This window comes from Thalassophryne amazonica, chromosome 18, assembly GCF_902500255.1.
Source record: "Thalassophryne amazonica chromosome 18, fThaAma1.1, whole genome shotgun sequence".
Taxonomy (NCBI): Eukaryota; Metazoa; Chordata; class Actinopteri; order Batrachoidiformes; family Batrachoididae; genus Thalassophryne; species Thalassophryne amazonica.
In genome coordinates this window covers 40,552,427-40,573,550 of record NC_047120.1, presented here as the reverse complement: position 1 = coordinate 40,573,550, position 21,124 = coordinate 40,552,427, and the positions used below count along the sequence as shown (strand labels likewise).

At 41.9% G+C, this 21,124-nt stretch overlaps 1 protein-coding gene across 2 annotated transcripts in view; it reads left to right on the top strand.

Moving 5' to 3' along the window:
- LOC117531150 (plexin domain-containing protein 1-like) overlaps positions 1–21,124 on the top strand; it is a 35,473-nt gene that overhangs the window by 7,520 nt on the left and 6,829 nt on the right. Inside the window, exons 2-9 of one of the 2 annotated variants that reach the window (XM_034194190.1) lie at positions 5,381–5,538; positions 7,989–8,132; positions 8,230–8,299; positions 16,001–16,123; positions 16,211–16,329; positions 16,446–16,536; positions 17,706–17,801; positions 17,882–17,963. In XM_034194190.1, coding sequence (XP_034050081.1) covers positions 5,381–5,538; positions 7,989–8,132; positions 8,230–8,299; positions 16,001–16,123; positions 16,211–16,329; positions 16,446–16,536; positions 17,706–17,801; positions 17,882–17,963 — 883 coding nt within the window. The remainder of the gene's footprint in view (positions 1–5,380; positions 5,539–7,988; positions 8,133–8,229; positions 8,300–16,000; positions 16,124–16,210; positions 16,330–16,445; positions 16,537–17,705; positions 17,802–17,881; positions 17,964–21,124) is intronic. The other variant, XM_034194191.1, reaches the window with a different exon arrangement.

The window sequence follows — 21,124 nt, the reverse complement described above, 5'->3', positions numbered from 1 at the left end:
TAGCTTCGATAACCATTAATCAGATAACTGAAAAGTTATCTTTTATGACGATAAACTGATAAAAAAAATGTATCTATATTACAGATAACCGATAACTATCAGCACTGATTTGGACGCGGCCACATCAGATTACACTGTCGGCTTCTGATAAACCAGTTTCATTTTAAGCGCTGCAGGGGCTGCTGGGTAAATTCAAGGATCACAAACACAAAGAACACACGAAAAATGAATAAATAAAAAAAATAAAATCCCAAACACTGCCATCATCTTTCAAAAGCAGTTGTTCATTCGGGTGCCCCCAGTTTTGTTCGAGGTCGCCACAGCAGATACAGCCCGATCCGCATTGGTAATTGGCACAAGTTTTATGCCGGACGCCCTTCCTGACGCAACACCACTTTTATCTGGAGAAACACACACAGCCGCTGGTGTTTCAAAGAGGTCTCCCATCCACGTACTAACCAGATCCTGCTCTGCTTAGCTTCTGAGACCTGATGGGATCAGGCTGACACAGAGCAGACCGGCTGCATCATCTTTCAAAAGCAGTAAAACACAGTATTAAAAGTCACAGTTTATCTCTGTCATTTATTATGAACTATTTATTTATGAACTAAAAAGCTGCTGCTTTTTTCGCATGCTTTGAACCCTGGGGCTTAAACAATCCAAATACATCCATTAATGCATTGATTGACAGAGTAAAAGACACGTAGTAAACATAAATTCTTACCTGTTAGTTTCAGTGGGATTCATCTGAATAAATAATCCACATAAAGCGTCCTTTTTTTACAATTCAAAACAGTGTCTAAACGTGAAGAAAAGTCCCTCCCTCTGTACACAAAGCTGCACTGTGAGAGCTCCTCTCCCCCACCGAGTCTTGGCGATTAAATTACAGAAACAAAATAATGTTAAAAATTAGTCCATTTTGTTTTTGTGTCGAGTAGACAAGTCACTGTAACGTCCAAAGTGAACCTGAACTACACTACCCACAATGCTCCCTGCGTTGACCAGCCAATCACGTTTTGCGCTTAATGATGATGTCATCAGCAAGCGACAGGCAGCCAGTCTGCTACAAACACACAACAAATGGACTAAAATGTTTGATTTTAGGGTTTACAAACGTTTTTGACCGTTAAACTTGGTCCGATGATGGTTTTAAAACTTATCTGAAAAACTAATCTGATAGCAAAAACATTAGCGTTGATAATTATCTGCTATCGGATTAGCTGAACTGTGCCCACCACTGCTCAGACGTGCTGCTGTGGTCCGAAATAACGCATGCGCAGGTGCAAAAGGCGGACCGATTTTTAGGGGTGGCCCGTTCAATCTGTGACACCATCTCCCTTGTATTTGCGATGGCCTCTCCAGTACTTTCTTCTGTCCTATTTACGTCTTTGTCATTCCTTCTTTCTTTTGGTTTCCTTTAATGATGACTTTATTATTCCATCACCCATAGATTTCTGTTCATCTAAAATCACATAGTTTTTACCTCCGCCAAGGAGGTTATGTTTTCGGTCGCGTTTGTTTGTCTGTCTGTTTTTCAGCAGGATAACTCAAAATGTTTTGAACGGATTTTGATGAAATTTTGTGGAGTGGTTGGAAATGACAAGAGGAACAAGTGATTAAATTTTTGTGGTGATCCTGCTCACGATCTGGATCCCAATGCTAACGTGTTAGCATGTCTATGGCATTTTCAATGTTAAAAGTTACCATTAAGCAGTTGCAGTCATCACGTTCGGGTGCATTTGTTTTCGAATTGTAATATTTGTTAAATTTATTTTTGTTTATAGAAATTTTGTGGAGTGGTTGGAAATGACAAGAGCAGTGCTTAATTTGTAAAGTGGGAGGTCCCGGAGCGCAGAGGATGGGTGGCTCCGGTGCAGAAAAAAAAAAGGGGGGGGGGGCTTGTGAACAACGCTGTGCGCCACACCGAAAATAAACTGGGCATGTATTGTAGGCCTAATAACACTAGTCACACCAAATCCGGATAGAGTACAAATTCCTGGTCCCTCGTTTATCGCAGGAGTTACGTTCTCCGCATTCACACCGGGCTCGACGCGAGCGACTGCAGCCTATGTAAGGACGCGTTTTGGCGCCAAACCGTGCAGCGCGATGCGAGTGAAGCGATTTCGAGCGTTTTGCGCGTTTGTGGCGCGATATTGCATCGCGTCACGTCGTGTTGCCCTCCTCCCCAAGTTGAAAAATCTGAACTTTTTCGTCTCGTCGCGCCGCGATGACCAATCAGGGACTGAATATGTAGTGACGTGGAGATGTCTGGAGTTTGACTGAAGATGTGAACATGTCCTGTATCTGGTAGCAGCCTGTGAGCAGGACTTATGTCTCTTTTGTCCTTTATTTCACAATTATGAGAGAGTTTTTGGAGCGAGCAGCAGCACCACAGCAGGGGGAGCGGAGTTTCCGAGGTTCCGGAGCGCGCTCCGGCTTGCTCCCCCTCAAATTAAGCCCTGGACAAGAGGAACAAGTGATTAAATTTTAGTGGTGATCCGGATCCCGATCCCGATGCTAATGTGTTAGCATGTCTATGGCATTTTCAATGTTAAAAGTTAGCATTAAGCAGTTGCAGCTGTCATCTGGTGCATTTGTTTTCAAATTATAATATTTCTTAAATTTATTTTTGTTTATATATTAATAATCTAATGATTATTATATACAATTTTAGAGAAAGAGACAAAAAGAAATAGATCACTGTGCCAAGGAGGGAATCTCTTTAGGGTCAGTGACCCTATGGCCTTGTTTAAAGAAGTGTTTCATAAATGTTAAAAAATTCATATATTTGCAGTTTAGTTGAATAATAAATTGAATTTTGTCTCTCATTTGTTTTTGTCTATAAGCACATGCAATATCAATATCAGTGCTCAGATGACAGTAGCTTCTGGGAAAGGTGCAAGTTGCAATAAACTGTGATGCCAATCGCTAAGGATACATGCTATCCAGTCACGGCAGATGAAACTTTTTTACTACTGAGTAAACATCATTGTTAGACTTTTTTAGGTTCAGTGATTCCACGGCGTGTAGATGTTATGACGTCAGTGACCCCATGGCCTTGGTGGAGGTTTGCACTCTCTGAGTGCTTCTAGTTAATTAATGTGAAACAAGTCACGTCAAGTCTGGAAGGGAGCATCTGCTGATGCTGCACTTTGCCGCATCCACAACACCACAGAACCGTCTTGGGTCCACCCAGAAAGACAACCGGTCCATTCCCACATCTCTAAAATAACCATCTATCTGCCATAGCCAGTTCAAACGTGGGTGTCCCCTTAGTTTTCTCTAGCCACTGGGGTCCTCAACAGTATGCTGGATCAGGCACCAGTTTGCTGAATCATGCACAGAGAAACTGGCCACTTGGCCAAAATGATAAAGCTGATGCTCCCTCACAATGCAAGTGATACTCCTCATCCTAGTCTGTCTTAGTAACCACTTGTTTGATACAGTGTCATTCCAGTGGTACCCAAGGATCTTGCAGAGGCACCTAGTACCAAAAGCATCTAGTCGTTGCCTTTGCACAGTTGTTAGCATCCAAGTCTCACAACCATACAGCAAGACAGGCAGCACCAGGATCCCAAACACTTGGACCTTCTTTCGCCTGCAAAGATATCGGCATCTCCAAACACCTCCATCCGATGACCTCATGACTCCACTTATTAGGTATGTGAAACACATACCTAAGTTAAGTGGGCAAGTCAGTCTATATTATGCCAGTAGTGTTAAGGTCAGCTCAGGTCTGGGAGCATATGTAGGTACTGCATATTGTCACACCCAGCAGTCTATAGAAACACCTAGGGTGCTGGTTGGCAACAACCCAGGTAGACAACTGTTCCATCCCTACCTACTGAAAGTCATCATCATTCTTCTGCAGCCAGGTGAAATATGGGAAGTTCTGTAGCCTTTACCAGTTGCTTGGGTCCTCAATGCTGAGGCATCTGCGTGCTGGATCATGTCCAGAGAAATGTGCCACATGGCCAAAATGTCATAGCCGACATTCCTTCACAATGCAAGTACTAGGCCTCACCTAAATCTCCTTAGGTAGCCATTTGTTTGACACAAAGTCATTCCATTGTTGCCAGAGGTTCCTCTGAAGGGACTTTGTACCAAAGACATCCAGTCACTGCCTTACTTCAACCACACAGTAAGACAGAAAACAAACTGGATGTTGTGAGCTAGCTAAACTTGGAACCATAAATATAAATGAAATAGATGATTTATGATAAAAGAGCAGATGAATAAAGAAATTAATGCAGGTGATATTTGTAAAAACAGAAATGAAATAACCCAAACAGATGCTATAAGATGTTATTGTAATTTCTTAAATGTCTTTGTGCAACTTCATGCACATATTTATCGCTCAGGCTGTTTTGTTACATTTTCCGTACAGTTTTCATACATATATACAAAACATATACCATCTGATTACTGTCTGAGTTTAAAAATCTAATGACTTTAAGAACTGGGACTATTATGCAAGTTTTTATCATGATGCTTGCAACATGATGAAACAGCTAATCTTGCCATTCGTGTCAACCAGCTTGCAAAAAAAACCCCAAAACCCAAAACCAAAAACCAAAAAAAAAAATTAAAAAAACATTTGCACAGACGAATGAGTCATGGATCAAGTTGTATTAAAGAAAAAGAAGAAATGCATTCTTCGTGGAAAATTGGTGTGAAAAATATGATCTGTTGTGCAGATGAAACAAAAAACCCCACACAAATATATGGGGAAGCACAGATGTGCACGTGTAGTGCCGCATGCGCTATGTACATACAGAGGCATCACGTGGCTCATAATGAACACTGGCAACAAATGATATTTGCATCATTCCTCCCAACGGGTTTAAAAAGCCCATAGCTCACATGTAACCACTGGTTTCACAAGCAGGAATATAAAACAAAGACAATCTTGCCATTTCTGTCTGACAGATGTCGCGTAACTGGGCCCATGCGTCTTCTCCAAAGCCGTGAAACATGACTTTCATTTACTGTGAATTTGTGTGCCTGTTAAAAATCAAAATGATGGCAACCACTAAAATGCAGATGTGTCCATGCAGATAGGACAGCCCGCCACGTTCGTTCGAAGCCCATAGGAGAGGATCCAGAATGTGTATTTCCTCCTGAATAGCACCCAAAGCGAACAGACCTGTAATTTTATAACCTAATGTCTTTTTTGTTGAGGAACTAACAGTGTACTTTCAGTTGATGGCCTGTAACAGGTGAAAGGTTTCTCCAGCGTGAAGAAATCATGGCAAGAAAATCTCCTCCAGAGGAATCTGTTTATCAGTCCAACACATGTTGAGTGAGCTCTGGATGTCTCTCCCACAGGGTCCACATGTGTGCTGACATTGTTCACTGATCACAGTGTGTCTTTTTCTAGCTTTATCAAGTGTGAGTGTACTGAGGACAGACAGGGATCTGACCCCAGCGCACAGAACCCGCAGGGACCAGCAGAACCCACACAAACACAGAGAAGCCCGCGGCGCTGTGGCAGGAGTTACCACTCAAATCCTTCCTGACAACACGACACTCGTAGTGGTAAGATATGAAAATGTGCAACTCCAAATGCACCGTAGACGCTCCCAGTTGACTTTTGGATAAACAGTTGTAATGCCGTTGTGCTAAGAGGTCAACCGGGGTCAACTCCTCGCATCTGCCTTAGACAGCGCAGACAGGTGAAAGAACTGCGTGTGTACTTGTTTCCATTCCTTCCGTTATCAATCTTTGTGAGTTCTTTCTTGCGCAGCGCACTCTTCTCTTCACTTTAATCAGCCTAAGTACAATTCAACCCCGATAAATTGTCTTGTATGATTTCGTTTCCCTCCCCCTACATTGCAAATTGAAAACAGACGATGGCGTTATCCTGCCAACTTACAGTGTTTGTCTAAGCGCAGCTGAGCTTGAGCGTGAGTGCGTGCACGTGTCCGAGGATGACTCACTTGCACTGGACAAGAACATAAGCACGCTCGGTGCATTATTCGTCGCTGTTGTCTATCTTTTTAAGCGCAGGCTGATCTTAATTTATGATGTTCTCCACCACTTCACCACGAGGGACAAGCTTTGATAAATCAGCCCGACGTGTCGGCTGTGAAGGAAAAGAACATGGGATTGATCTCTTCACCTCAACTAGAACACCCCCCCAGTAGAAAACAGGCTGGTATCTGTGAGTAGAGATGAGATAAAAAAAAAAAAAATTGGGTCACTTTCTGTATATGGAGCAGTCAGAGAAGCAGAAAGAGCACTGCTGCATTTAACTGCTCCACTTTCTGGGCCAACACTAAACCCCAGAACCATCTCTCTTTGTCACCTTGAACGTTAATAACACCATCAAGACTGCAGGAAGGTGCGGCCTTGTTGTCAGAGGACAGGAGGGCAAAAAAAATGAGATAAACGTCATCAAGTGTGACCTGGGCTTGGTTTCATAAAGCAGTCTGATCTTATTTAGTCAAATAAACTCACTTAGTTGACAAATTTTTTGACATTAGTCATTGCACAGAGGGCTTAGTTGGCTAAAGTTTTGCGTTACCCGACTGAAGTTTTTAGCCTGGTACAGAAAAGGCTGATCTTATTTTAGTCGACAAAACTTCAGTGTTTTACCTCAAAAACGGCAGCTATCATGTACCACCACTTGCTGGAACACTCAAGAGCACCCCTACGTCGCTCGTATTCCTCCGTAAGGAGGAGCTTCCTCGGCTTTTGGTTGTAGCAGACGACTATCATGTGATGTGTTTGAAAAGAATAGAATAGAAACTTTATTGTCATTGCACATATATACATACATACAACGAAACTTGTCCTCTGCATTTAACCCATCCTAATTACAGTCAGACACAATCCAACCACTAGGAGCTACAACCACAGATGTAGACACTGCCTTGGTCAAGGGCAGAGAAAGGAGCAGACCCTAAATAAGCATGTTTAAGTCTTGACGGAAGTGTATAAGAAGAACTGCTAAGCACATCATTCTGCAGTTCGTATGTGTCCGTATATATTAATGAAGCCAGTTACTGAAACGAAGGCTACGTAGTTCATGACATGGCCAACCTGAAAGTAAACAAAACTCTTGGGTATTGGAGGCATTTCTTGATAATAGCGCTCGCGAGGACGCTGTACCCATACAAATCGTCGACTAACATAAGACAGCTAATTGACAAGCTGTCAATGTGAAACGGTGATTAGATGGATAATGTTGGGCAACTAACCGTAGTTGACAAAGTAAGTTTAGTAGACTAAAAGATCAGACCATTTTATGAAAGGAAAAGGCTATTCGCCCAACCGTTGGGCCGATAAGTCATACATTGAACATGACACGCCAAACTGTTGGTGAGATAAATATAATGTCTTACCTTATTCGCCCAACCGTGATTGTGTATTTGACACGTTTTGTGCATCTAAACTACGTTTTTTACACCACTTTTTTAAGCCTCTATTGCGGCGTGAAAAGCGGCGTATATTTGACACATTTAACGGTGCCGTCTTGAATTACTGCGAAAAAAAACACTGCAGTGAAAGCAGACAAACGTAATAAGTATTTTGAACGGAAGCCTGTTAACGACGATGAAACAGTTTTGATGAACAAAATACCGCTTGTTGCCTGTATGATGGTGTTAGTTTGACACAGTTCCCTGGGAGTGATGAGCCAAACAGGAACGCTTTAGATCACAGCCCCTCCGCGGGCTGCGAACCCTCCCACAGCCGGCGAGAAAATATGCACCACTTTTCCCCGCCTTAAAACCGGAAGTGAATTTACAAGCGCCATCATTGGGCGGTTGTGGTTGGGCGTATATGCTCGCATATTTACTTTATTGAACCAACGGTTGGACGACTAGCCACTCCGTTTATAAAACCGGGCGCTGGTGTCAAACCTGATGAGCTCCTCCTCCTGCAAGTTAACAGATATCAAAAAGTGCTCCTCCTGCTTTAAAATGCATGAGCATGAATAATGCCATCTGAAGACATTTCCTACTGAGTGCCCTCTTTTTCCTCAGGAGGACTCTCAGAAGTACTACAGATGGCAGAGCTTTGGTCCGACAGACAGACGAACGGATGACTTATGGGTAGATCTCAGCACCCTGCAGCAGGGTCAAGTCAGAATCCACAGTATTTTATCCAACGCTCACCAGAAGGCAGTGGTGAGATGAGAAAACAAACACACACCCATCTACACAACAATCGCATTTAATACCCGCTCATGTCATTATTTATTTACTTATTTATTTATTTTTCCAGAGAGTGGCACTTTCATTTGATTTCCTTTTTTATGGACACCAATTAAGGCAAATTACCATAGCAACTGGTGGTAAGTTTTGCTTTAACTTATATGATGATGTAGAAGAATATTTGCAGTTGGTTTTCCCAACACTAGTGTGGTCAATGACACATTTCCTCAACCTGGTGAAAAGATTCAGACATGCAAATGAGTTACTAATGCTGAATAACAGTCTTAAGGAGCTGATGTGTCGATACATCAGTGTTTTCTCAGGGTGTGTTTCATATATATATATACTCAACAAAAATATAAACGCAACACTTTTGGTTTTGCTCCCATTGTGTATGAGATGAACTCAAAGATCTAAAACTTTTTCCACATACACAATATCACCATTTCCCTCAAATATTGTTCACAAACTAGTCTAAATCTGTGATAGTGAGCACTTCTCCTTTGCTGAGATAATCCATCCCACCTCACAGGTGTGCCATACCAAGATGCTGATTAGACACCATGATTAGTGCACAGGTGTGCCTTAGACTGCCCACAATAAAAGGCCACTCTGAAAGGTGCAGTTTTGTTTTATTGGGGGGGGATACCAGTCAGTATCTGGTGTGACCACCATTTGCCTCATGCAGTGCAACACATCTCCTTCGCATAGAGTTGAAGAGAACACCTCTCCAACGTGCCAAACGCCAATGAAGGTGAGCATTTGCCCACTCAAGTCGGTTACAACAACGAACTGGAGTCAGGTCGAGACCCCGATGAGGACGACGAGCATGCAGATGAGCTTCCCTGAGACGGTTTCTGACAGTTTGTGCAGAAATTCTTTGGTTATGCAAACCGATTGTTTCAGCAGCTGTCTGAGTGGCTGGTCTCAGACGATCTTGGAGGTGAACATGCTGGATGTGGAGGTCCTGGGCTGGTGTGGTTACATGTGGTCTGCAGTTATGAGGCTGGTTGGATGTACTGCCAAATTCTCTGAAACGCCTTTGGAGACGGCTTATGGTAGAGACATGAACATTCAATACACGAGCAACAGCTCTGGTTATCATTCCTGCTGTCAGCATGCCAATTGCACGCTCCCTCAAATCTTGCGACATCTGTGGCATTGTGCTGTGTGATAAAACTGCACATTTCAGAGTGGCCTTTTATTGTGGGCAGTCTAAGGCACACCTGTGCACTAATCATGGTGTCTAATCAGCATCTTGGTATGGCACACCTGTGAGGTGGGATGGATTATCTCAGCAAAGGAGAAGTGCTCACTATCACAGATTTAGACTGGTTTTTGAACAATATTTGAGGGAAATGGTGATATTGTGTATGTGGAAAAAGTTTTAGATCTTTGAGTTCATCTCAAACAAAATGGGAGCAAAACCAAAAGTGTTGCGTTTATATTTTTGTTGAGTCATGCATATTCCTAGGAATTTCCATGTGCATATACATAACACAGTGTTTCGCAGTTAGGGTTCAAAAACGAGTGTTTATCGATCCGATTCCTTATCGATTCCCTTATCGATACCTTTTTCTGTGTACTAAAAGTAGGCTTTACAGTTTATCTATGTCAACAACATTTTATTGAGTCTTATGCTGCGTTCACACCGGGCGCGACGTGAGCAACAGCAGCGACAGGTTGCCATGTAATCCCTATGGAACGGCGCATTTTGGCACCACGTCACGCAGCGCGATGCGATGGACGCGAATGAAGCGACGCGAATGAAGCGACGCGAGTAAAGCGATTTTGAGCGATTGGTGCGTTTGTGGCGTGATATTGTGTTGCATCACTTCGCGTTGCCCTCCTCCCCAAGTTGAAAAATCTGAACTTTTTCGTCTTGTCACGCCACGATGACCAATCAGGGACTGAATATGTAGTGACGTGGAGATGTCTGGAGTTTGACTGAAGATGTGAACATGTCCTGTATCTGTAGCGAGCAGCAGCCCCGCAGCAGCGGGAGCAGAGTTTCTTTTTCTTCTCATTTTATGTGCGCGCGCGAGCGAGTCGTCCATGAAGATTATTTTACTTATTAATTGCACAGATGTATAATAAAGCAAATGGTGACTGGTTTCTAAACACAATTATGACAGAGCTTTTGGGGGAAGAGCAAGCTGCAGCCCCACAGCAGGCAGCAGAGTTCCTTTTTTTTTATTGTTTACATGTGCGCGTGTGAACGGGACAGGAGGTCCTCAAAGTGGGTCCCGCAGAGGCGGAAGGACCGCTGAAAGCAGCCGTCATCCAGATGCAGCTCCTGCAGCAAATAGTGATACTCCCTGAATTGGGAACATCTCATGACGTTTGTCAGCTTTCCACAACAACTCGCTCCGTGTGATCAAGGTCCGTCATGTTAACCTGACTGACAACCGGAGCCGGCGAACAGTATGGAGCGGAATGGTGGCGCGTCCGTTGCCAAGCGACCCCTGCGAATTTGTAGCGTGTGATCGTGGCCAGTGTGAATGCGGCATTAAAGTAAATCAATATGATTTAGGTCATAGTCAATAGATCTTTGATCTCTGGACATAAATAGAAATAAACAAAATCTGTAGTTTTTGTCAAAAGCATTTCCTTTCAGACATTATTGCCATGAATGTCGCTCCATAACTCTCAGCTGAGCTTGGCCGGCTGTCCTGCACGTCAGCATCAATTTAATTCATAAAGAATGCAGGACATCTCATTTTGGGAAGAAAAAACGTTTTAGTCGATTGTAGTTTATTGTCTGTATTACAGCATTTGGAAAGAGGTGTCATTTTATTTAAAGTGGTGATTTGCTTTGAAGTTATTAATTTCGACTGGACTCTAACTTGACTCAGAGAGTGGCGCAGCATTTGGAGTTGTGCCAACGGAACGGAGGACTACTCTCGTTTCTTGACTGCAACAAGACAGCGTCAGGGCGGGCGGGAGCCCGTCACCAGGAGCAGCTGGATCCGCAATACAGACTCCCAGACTAGGCTTAGGTGTGGAGGAAATCATGGTCTTTAATCCAGGCTTGGGTTTGGTACACAAGTAATCAGTCAGCGTGGCAGAGGTACAAACAGGGTCAGGCTGAGACGTAGTCATACACGAGCAGGGTTCAGAGGCACAAGCAAACACTGACATCTGGGATGAAGCAAGAGGTATGGTCGAAGAATACAGAGCAAGGTTCAGAAAATGGTAAGACAAAAATCACTACTGTGAATGGGCGCTGGAAAGTGTACGAAGACAACAATCTGGCGGGGAAGAGAAGGACTGTGAGGTGTAAATACAGGTGGACTAATCAGGATGTGAGATCAGGAACAGGTGGTGTTAATGAGGTACACATGAGGAAAGACCTAGAAGGGGGCATGGATTATACATGGGCAAGATTGTGAGGAGGGGAGTGCACAAAGTGGAGTGATGTAATAGACAAAGACACGTGAGCAGGTGCCAAGAGTGTGAGTGAAAGAAACGATACAGGTTCAGTGAACACAATCAAATATGAGTGAGGGACGAAGACATAATGGAAGGTGCAGGGGTGTGGAATGGAAACAAATGGCAAAAAACAGAACAGAGCTAAAATGGAAATCAAGGGCAGAATATAATACAACAACAAACCAGGCATGAACATGAGAACTGAAAGAAAATATCACCAAGACAAAACTAAACTGGAACTGACTAAGAAACCAAAGTGGGTAAACAAATTAAAAATAAAACAGAGACTGTGATAACAAAACCTGACACTAAAGCACAACAGATACTATAACAAATGAGAAGAACAAAATAAACAAGTGGTAAACAATGAAAGGACAAACTGGCTGAACAAAACAAGAAAGTAACTGGACAATGGCTAAAGTATAAAAGTAGCAAGGAAACAAAGTGACAAAGCAAAATAGAACATAGAAGAAACACATGATGAAAATAAACAACTAATAAATCAAAGTGTGAACAGAAGATGCAGCAAAGAAAGGGGCAAGAAAGGGATCAAAGACTGGATCAGGGCCGGTCATGACAGACAGGAGTCCCAGCAGGCTCGGACTGATAATCTGTGATTTTGGGCATTTGCCCGGTGGGCCTCTGCACGTTTAGACGTGCGTGGGCCGGCCCTCCCATATTTATAGAGATTATGGAAATATACAGTGTTCTCGAACCGCGCGCTGCTGTCAACACGAAGAAAGTCCGTGATCGGTGAAGCTACAGCATTTAATCGGCGCAGCTGCAGAGCCACTTCCTGCATTTGTGTCAAAATAAAAGTTCTGTAGTGTTTCATACACGGCGCAGTCTTATTCTAGGTTTCAGTTTTGTTTCCGTTTGATCACACAACTGAGACTTACATCGAGCACAATGATTGACATGACTAACAGCCAATGACAATGGAGAAGCATACAGGGTGGCCAATCAGATTGCAGGAAGTGCAGGTGGCCGCTCCCGCCCCTGTGAATGGATTGAGTCCTCGGCGCCTGGACTTCTCTCTGCTCTTCTACTGATACAAGGTTGGAATCATTTCTTTTATCTTAATTAACTGTGCTTTACTTTTGTTAATCTTTAAATGCAACAGCTACGGACTTCAGCTCCTTAATTTGCTGCTGTGTGAATCCTAGCAGTGGTTACACATTACCTCTCTCTCTCTCTCTCACACACACACTTTGGAGACACAAAAACTTTTTTCCGCTTGTGTGCATTTGCTTCCGTTTTGTTTATCACAGGGGGCGGAGTCCCCCCCCCCCCCCCCCAAAAAAAAAATAGTGCACACCGGAGGAGACGTGCGCTCCTGGAAAGCTCATGTATTTACGCTGCACCGTTGTAAGAGACTGACCAAGAGTGATGAGTGATGACAGTATTTTTTAAAATTATTATTTGAACGTATAGACGCTCGGTCAAGTGATCTCCTGCATACCACAGAGCCGGTGCTCTGTCGAGATGAGGTGCGCCAACTTTCGACACTCTGAGCTGTGACGTACCTTCGCATTGTCCAATAGGAACGACGCATCGGGCCAAAACACGGAAGACTCGTGGCAGAAACCACTGATCTCTACAAAATGGTTTGGACCAATCCGATTGGTGCAGAAACCACTGATCTGTACAAAACATTAACGTGTGACAGGACTGCTCATTTATAGAGCAGTTTTCTGAAGAAAAATCATTGGAAATGTTTTTTTGTTGTTGTTACCTCAAAATTTCTGATTACTGTTAAAAAAAAGTTTAGAACACTTGTAATTAAAATAGGTAAATAAATCAATAAATGGTTCTTTAGAAACCTTTCATCTGTATTAAAACCACCTGTTATTTCAGATTAGATAATTTCTTGTTTAATATAAGGAACCTCAGACATTTATTTTTAGACAAATACAATAACATGGAAACTTGTATATTTTTTGAAGTCTGGTAGATTATTTATATCTTATTTCAACCAGAAAAACAAACACTAAATAAATACAAGTGTTTATTATAAATGCAAAAGGAAATAATTTAACAATGACTGCAGTGTGATTGTAAAGTAGGATTTCTGTGACATAAACCTCATGATGTTTTATATATATATATATATATATATATATATATATATATATATATATATATACAGTCATTTAACCTTGTAATTTCGTCAAAATATGTAATTGCCTTTAATGTTATCAGGACGCCCCCTCGTGGCGCCGGGTCCAAGTTTTGTACTATGATCAAGGTGAAATGACAGTGAAAGTGTGTGTTTAGGTGTGTGTTCATGGTGTTTAGGTGTATAGTATTTGTTCATTGGGGGTTCGGTATGGACGGGTGGGTGTGCGTGTTTGGGGGTGGATTTCGTTGGGCCAGTAGTGGGCTGGTCCAGAGGAAAAATGCCAGGGCCGAAATTTGTTGCCAGTCCAACCCTGAGTCCCAGTTAGTGACTTTAATCTGCACAAAAGTGACTCACAATTGACATAATTTAATGACTTTGACAGGAGTTAAGAAGCGGACTTGCCACCTCTGGAGAGCAGCAAATCAAAGAACCAACGAAGCAGCGGATTGAAGCACTGCTTCATTGGTTCAAGCTTCAAATCAGAGTTGCGCTGGCAAAGCGGTTGATTACAGAGCCGCTGCAGGGTCTGCAATCAACGTAGAGTAATGATCACTTTCCCGACAAACAACCTCAAAAACAACGGCCGCTCTGAAGGACCGATAAGGGAATCGTTAAGCAAAAAGACTATTGATACCGGTGGATCGAATCATTTCTTAACGATACCCGAAAAGACCCGGTTCTCAATACCCAACCCTAGTCACCTCAGACTTTTAGGTGATGTCCACTTTTAATTGGTTTGTCAAAAAGGATACAGCATGATAGATGAGGTAATTGATTAGTATATATTTATTTATTTACTCTTACTAAACCTGTGTTCGCAGCAGCTCCTCCTGAGTCCAAAGGAAAAGTAATTTCTTAAGATCTGGAGCTCACTTGGACTCTCCACCCAAAACGACCACAAGTAGGCACATCAGACAGCTGTAGTCTTCTTGATATCTTGGACTAACTTTGCTTGGCATGGAAATTGGATGCAGAATTGCACACCGCCACCAAGCCTGCACGGGGCTGCTATGATCTGAGCAGATTGGTAATCCAGTTTTCAAATACAGCTGCCTGGGTCGTTATATAAATAGTTTACAGCAGGGAAAATAAGTATTGAACACATCACCATTTTCCTCAGTAAATGTATGTTTTGTATGTGTGAATGGCCTGGATTGTTAACATCTGGTGAAAATGTCATATTAATAGCACCTTTAGAAATGAAGCGTAGCATTAGCTCTACCAGAGGACTCACTATCTAGCATGTTTCACAATCAACTAATTGTCTCCAGCCACGCACATGATCCGAAACAGACGCTACTGTTAATTATCACCACAAACCAATAAGATGGAGGCATGTCCTTTAAAAGCTTCAATGTCTCACTCACCTCTTGCTGCATTTCAGTTATTTGCTGGACGTTCCCTCCACCGCCACCAGCTGGTCCCTGTCTGCCACGGGGGATGGGCTCCGCGCCCTGCATCTTCTATCAGTAGGATTCAAGATCCTCTTGGTTCATCCCACAGCTGCGATGGGGACTGAGGCCAAACTAAATTTACAACTTTGTATTCAATTCTGTAATAAATCATTTTCTTTAACCCATTGAGTCTTCTGGTAGAAATACATTAACTGGAAAAATGGTGATGTGTTTAATACTTATTTTACCTGCTGTAAATAAGTGCATCTATCATAGTAAAGCTAATACTGTGGCTAATGTTAGCAAAGGTTAACAATGGAAACAAAGAACAGTGTTTATGCCTGACAATAAACAGTTCTGAGGTACGTATCTATATGGACCAATGCGGCACAATGAACACAAGACCGCATGAATATGAACACACCTTAAGACCTATTCATAACTGTGTTGCTGTTGAAAATGCACTTTATGATGTTAGCCACGGCAGACATGGTGAGCTCTAATGTAAAGTACACGTATTGTGTACTAAATAGAATAACACATGGCTTGAAGTGATACATTTGAAGTGTGTATATGAAGAGTTCAGATGCAAAACCCAGTAAGTACTTTTTTAAATGGAGAAAAATGCAGTTGAAAATGGAGATTTAAAGGAAACCATATGTGAAAATGCACAGACTTTCATCGATAAAATTAAAACAGTTTGTTCAAATTCTTTCATATTTTGCAGACTGATGGTCCCCTTGACAGCCAAGTACATGTTGGCCTCAAATAAAAATTTATGGTTTTGGAGATACTGGGTTTTGCATCTGAACTCTTCATATATATATATGTATTACAATACAGGAATGTCATTTCTTTAATGTGTACTTGTAATTTTGTGTACTTCCTCTCAGGGTTTATCTTCATGGGGGAAATAACTCATCGAATGCTAACTGCCACGCAGTACATTGCTCCCCTCATGGCCAACTTTGACCCCAGTTTCTCTGAAAACTCAACCGTGCAGTACATGGACAATGGTAAGTGGGAAACACTGATCATTTTTTGGTGATGTTTTTGCGTTCCTGTGTACCATTGAGCAAGCCTTTGTATTCTGTCCCAATCAGGTCACATATTTGTAGCACAGTGGGACAAAGTGCGACTAAAAGGCCAAGAAGCTAAAGGACCATTTACTTTCCAGGTCGCCCTCCACAGTAACGGAACGATTGTTTTCAACTATAAAGATGTAAGTTAGGTTCTACATCACTAAAAACCTGCAGTGTAAAGTGAATTTACAGTGGTTGCATTCGTAACAGGACCGCTTCTCAGCTTTGTCAGTTACAGCAGACGTATCTTTTGCAGATACCATTACCAATAGAGAGCATTAATTCCACAGAACATCCAGTGAAAGTGGGGCTGTCTGACGCTTTCATGACACTTCTCCCCTCCTCAGGTCAGTTCACTATAACAACATGTAGTCAAGCATATGGACATCAAGCTTGTGACACAATGGAGGGGGTTCCTATCCCAGTTGTCATTGGGCAAGAGGCGAAGTACACCCTGGACAGGTTGCCAATCGATCACAGGGCCATTAAAGCCGTACGGCCTTTCAGATTTTTAAGACTTAAGTCATATAAAGAATTTTTTCTTTGGCACCACTATCATTTTATTTACTAGCCTTTAAATATGGGATTCATAATATGATATTGCCAATATGGTTAAAATTTGCATTGTCTAAAAAAAAGTTCCCCTGAAGGTGAAAATTTTAAAGGAACAGATAGCCTTGAACTACTTATGGTAGCGACTCATACAGTCTATGATAGCGATGCCATAGATCAGGTAGGGGTTTCCTCCGACTTGCACGAGGGGTTATAGGAAGCCAGTCAGAGTAGAGAGGCACGGTGAAGTCACTGGCTGGTTGCTCAAGCAGCATAATCCAACATGGCGGAAAATGCTCCAAAACAGCTTATTTCTGTATAAATCTAATATGTTTCTCATATATTTTATGAAGTTAGCGAGAAATAAGCACTTCTAAATCTGAAAACGCTGTTTTTGAAACCAGATAACACCTCTGAAGTGATTTACAAGACATCTTATGGATGTTAGTATCCACATCCCATGTAGGCATGTCACGCAAGCTCAAAGGTAACTTTGGGTCATGTCAAAACCTCATGTATGCGCACACCCATACACTTCTGTAGTCAGTGTTAAAGGAACATAAAATATTAATTATGGAATTCACCACCAGGTAAATATGTTCTCTTCGTTAAAATGAGCTGTAATTTTGCAACACATAAAAAAAATAAAAACAATAAACAGACATTATAATGCTTGGATTTCAGTAGAAACTAAATGTAGTCTGTTTTGTGAAATTTGAAAGGCCGTACAGCTTTAAAGTTACCATAGAAACAAAGTTTGAACTGGTTAAATGTAAGAATTTTCTCCTTTTCTGTGGTTTAGTAACCTGGCAACCACTACAAATCTGAGCGATAAAGTTAAATTTGCTCTTGCAGATCAGTCTCGCTATTCCAGGCTATGGGTTTATGTGCCTAGACTGGATATCACTGAGACTACTTTAAAATACACAGTGGATGCGCTGACATTTCCTTTTGTGCCTTGAAGATACAAAGCAGCATACAATCTACGAATATCATCGCGTTGAGATCAACGCCACAAAGATTGTGAACAGATCCGCTTTCGAGTTCACGCCTCTACCCAGTAAGCACACCTGCACAGCATCACTACGCTTCTGCTTAACCTCTCTGAACTCCCAAACAATGTTTATCTGACTCTTCTAGCTTGTCTGCAACACACGTCCTGTGACCTATGCCTAATGGCTAACTGGACAACCAGCTGCGGCTGGTGCAACACACTTCAACGGTAGGAAGGAACTGTCACCTGGGCCCGGTTTCATAAAGTAGTCTAATCTTGTTTAGTCTTGTTTAGTTTAGGTACAACACAATCACTATCAGTAATGCAGAAAAGAGCTATAAGAATTATTCATAATACTGGCTATAGAGATCATACAAATCCACTATTTTTACAATCCAAATTCTTAAAATTCACAGACTTGGTTCATTTTCAAACAGTACAAATCGTGTATAAAGCAATAAACAATTTACTTCCAGCAAATATTAAAAATATGTTTTTTAACAGATCAGGGGATTGCAGTCTGAGGGGGAAATTTAATTTAAAGCATCAGTGGGCACGAACAACATTAAAAGGTTTCTGTATTTCTGTCTGTGGGGTGAGGATGTGGAACAGATTGGGAGTGGGGCTCAAGCAATGTCCAAGCATGAACCAGTTCAAACAGCGGTACAAAAATATGTTTTTTTCTAGGTATAGGAAGGAGGAAGGGTACTGAGGGTTAGGGTGTTTTTGTTTTTTGCTTCGGCTTGTAAATATATAGTATTTTGTATGTAAGTAGGTATGTGTAGGTGTATATTTATGTTTGTGTATATATCACCCTACCCCTTTTCGGACATGTTGGGTACACAGTAGGAACTTTTCTGTTGTTGTCTTCACTGATTTATCTTGTAATTGTTGTTGTATCAAATGTTCGAAATAAACAGTTTTCATTCATTCATTCATTCATGCACCTTTTGACGTTAGTCATTGCACAACGCGCTTAGTCGGCTAAAGTTTCACGTTAGCCGACTGAAGTTTTTTAGCCTGGTACAGAGGAGGCTAATCTTATTTTAGTCGACAAGACTTGAAGATGAAGATGAAGCTGATGATGAAGATGAAGATGATGAAAACTGTTTATTTCGAACATTTGATACAACAACAATTACAAGATAGATCAGTAAAGACAACAACAAAAAAGTTCCTACTGTGTACCCAACATGTCCGAAAAGGGGTAGGGTGAAGCATCAGCTTGTTTATCCCTACCCCTTCTTCCCCACAACCAGTAATACCCTTTGCCACATACGAGGGCTGTCAATAAAGTAAGGGTCCTTTTTATTTTTTCAAAAACTATATGGATTTCATTCATATGTTTTTACGTCAGACATGCTTGAACCCTCGTGCGCATGCGTGAGTTTTTCCACGCCTGTCGGTGACGTCATTCACCTGTGAGCACTCCTTGTGGGAGGAGTCGTCCAGCCCCTCGTCGGAATTCCTTTGTCAGAGAAGTTGCTGAGAGACTGGCGCGTTGTTTGATCAAAATTTTTTCTAAACCTGTGAGACACATCGAAGTTGACACGGTTCTAAAAATTAAGCTGGTTTTCAGTGAAAATTTTAACGGCTGATGAGAGATTTTGAGGTGATTCTGTCGCTTTAAGGACTTCCCACGGTGCGAGACGTCGCTCAGCGCTCTCAGCCGCCGTCGTCAGCCTGTTCAGGCTGAAAACCTCCACATTTCAGGCTCTATTGATCCAGGACGTCGTGAGAGAACAGAGAAGTTTCAGAAGAAGTTGGTTTCAGCATTTTATCTGTATATTCCACTGTTAAAGGAGATTTTTTTAATGAAAGACGTGCGGACGGATCCGCGCGTCAGGACGCAGCCGACGTGGTGCGGCGGCACAGGAAAAACACCTCCGTGTTGATAACCATTTGTAAAATCCAGGCGGCTTTTGATGGCTTTCAGTGGAGTGAGTATATGAGAAATTGTTTAACAGGCAGGACATGTTCCAACTTGTCCTTAAGGCTTTCAACAGAGGTGTTTTTCCTGTGGCGGAGCGTCGCGGCGGCTGCGTCTCGACGCGCGGACCCGTCCGCACGTCTTTCATTAAAAAAATCTCCTTTAACAGTGGAATATCCGGATAAAATGCTGAAACCGACTTCTTCTGAAACTTCTCTGTTCTCTCACGACGTCCTGGATCAATAGAACCTGAAATGTGGAGGTTTTCAGCCTGAACAGGCTGACGACGGCGGCTGAGAGCGCTGAGCGACGTCTCGCACCGTGGGAAGTCCTTAAAGCGACAGAATCACCTCAAAATCTCTCATCAGCCGTTAAAATTTTCACTGAAAACCATCTTAATTTTTCGAACCGTGTCCACTTCGATGTGTCTCACAGGTTTAGAAAAAATTTTGATCAAACAACGCACCAGTCTCTCAGCAACTTCTCAGACAAAGGAATTCCGACGAGGGGCTGGATGACTCCTCCCATAAGGAGTGCTCACAGGCGAATGACATCACCGACAGGCGTGGAAAAACTCACGCATGCGCACGAGGGTTCAAGCATGTCTGACATAAAAACATATGAATGAAATCCATATAGTTTTTGAAAAAAATAAAAAGGACCGTTACTTTATTGACAGCCCTCGTATACACATAGATTCCTACACACCTAAACCGATATCAATATATATATGTATATATTTATATACATATACATACATACACACATATATATCTCAACATACATACACATATATATACATATATACACACATATACACACACATATACATATATATACATACACATATATACACAAACATAAATATACACCTACACATACCTACTTACATACAAAATACTATATATTTACAAGCTGAAGCAAAAAACAAAAACACCCTAACCCTCATTACCCTTCCTCCTCCCTATACCTAGAAAAAACCATATTTTTGTACCGCTGTTTGAACTGGTTCATGCTTGGACATTGCTTGAGCCCCACTCCCAATCTGTTCCACATCCTCACCCCACAGACAGAAATACAGAAACCTTTTAATGTTGTTTGTGCCCACTGATGCTTTAAATTAAATTTCCCCCTCAGACTTCAATCCCCTGATCTGTTAAAAAACATATTTTTAATATTTGCTGGAAGTAAATTGTTTATTGCTTTATACACGATTTGTACTGTTTGAAAATGAACCAAATCTGTGAATTTTAAGAATTTGGATTGTAAAAATAGTGGATTTGTATGATCTCTATAGCCAGTATTATGAATAATTCTTATAGCTCTTTTCTGCATTACTGATAGTGATTGTGTTGTACCTTTATAAGTATTACCCCATACCTCTGCACAGTACTGTAAATATGGTAAAACCAGTGAGCAGTAAAGACTGCGGAGTGAGTTGTGGTCCAGAATATGTTTC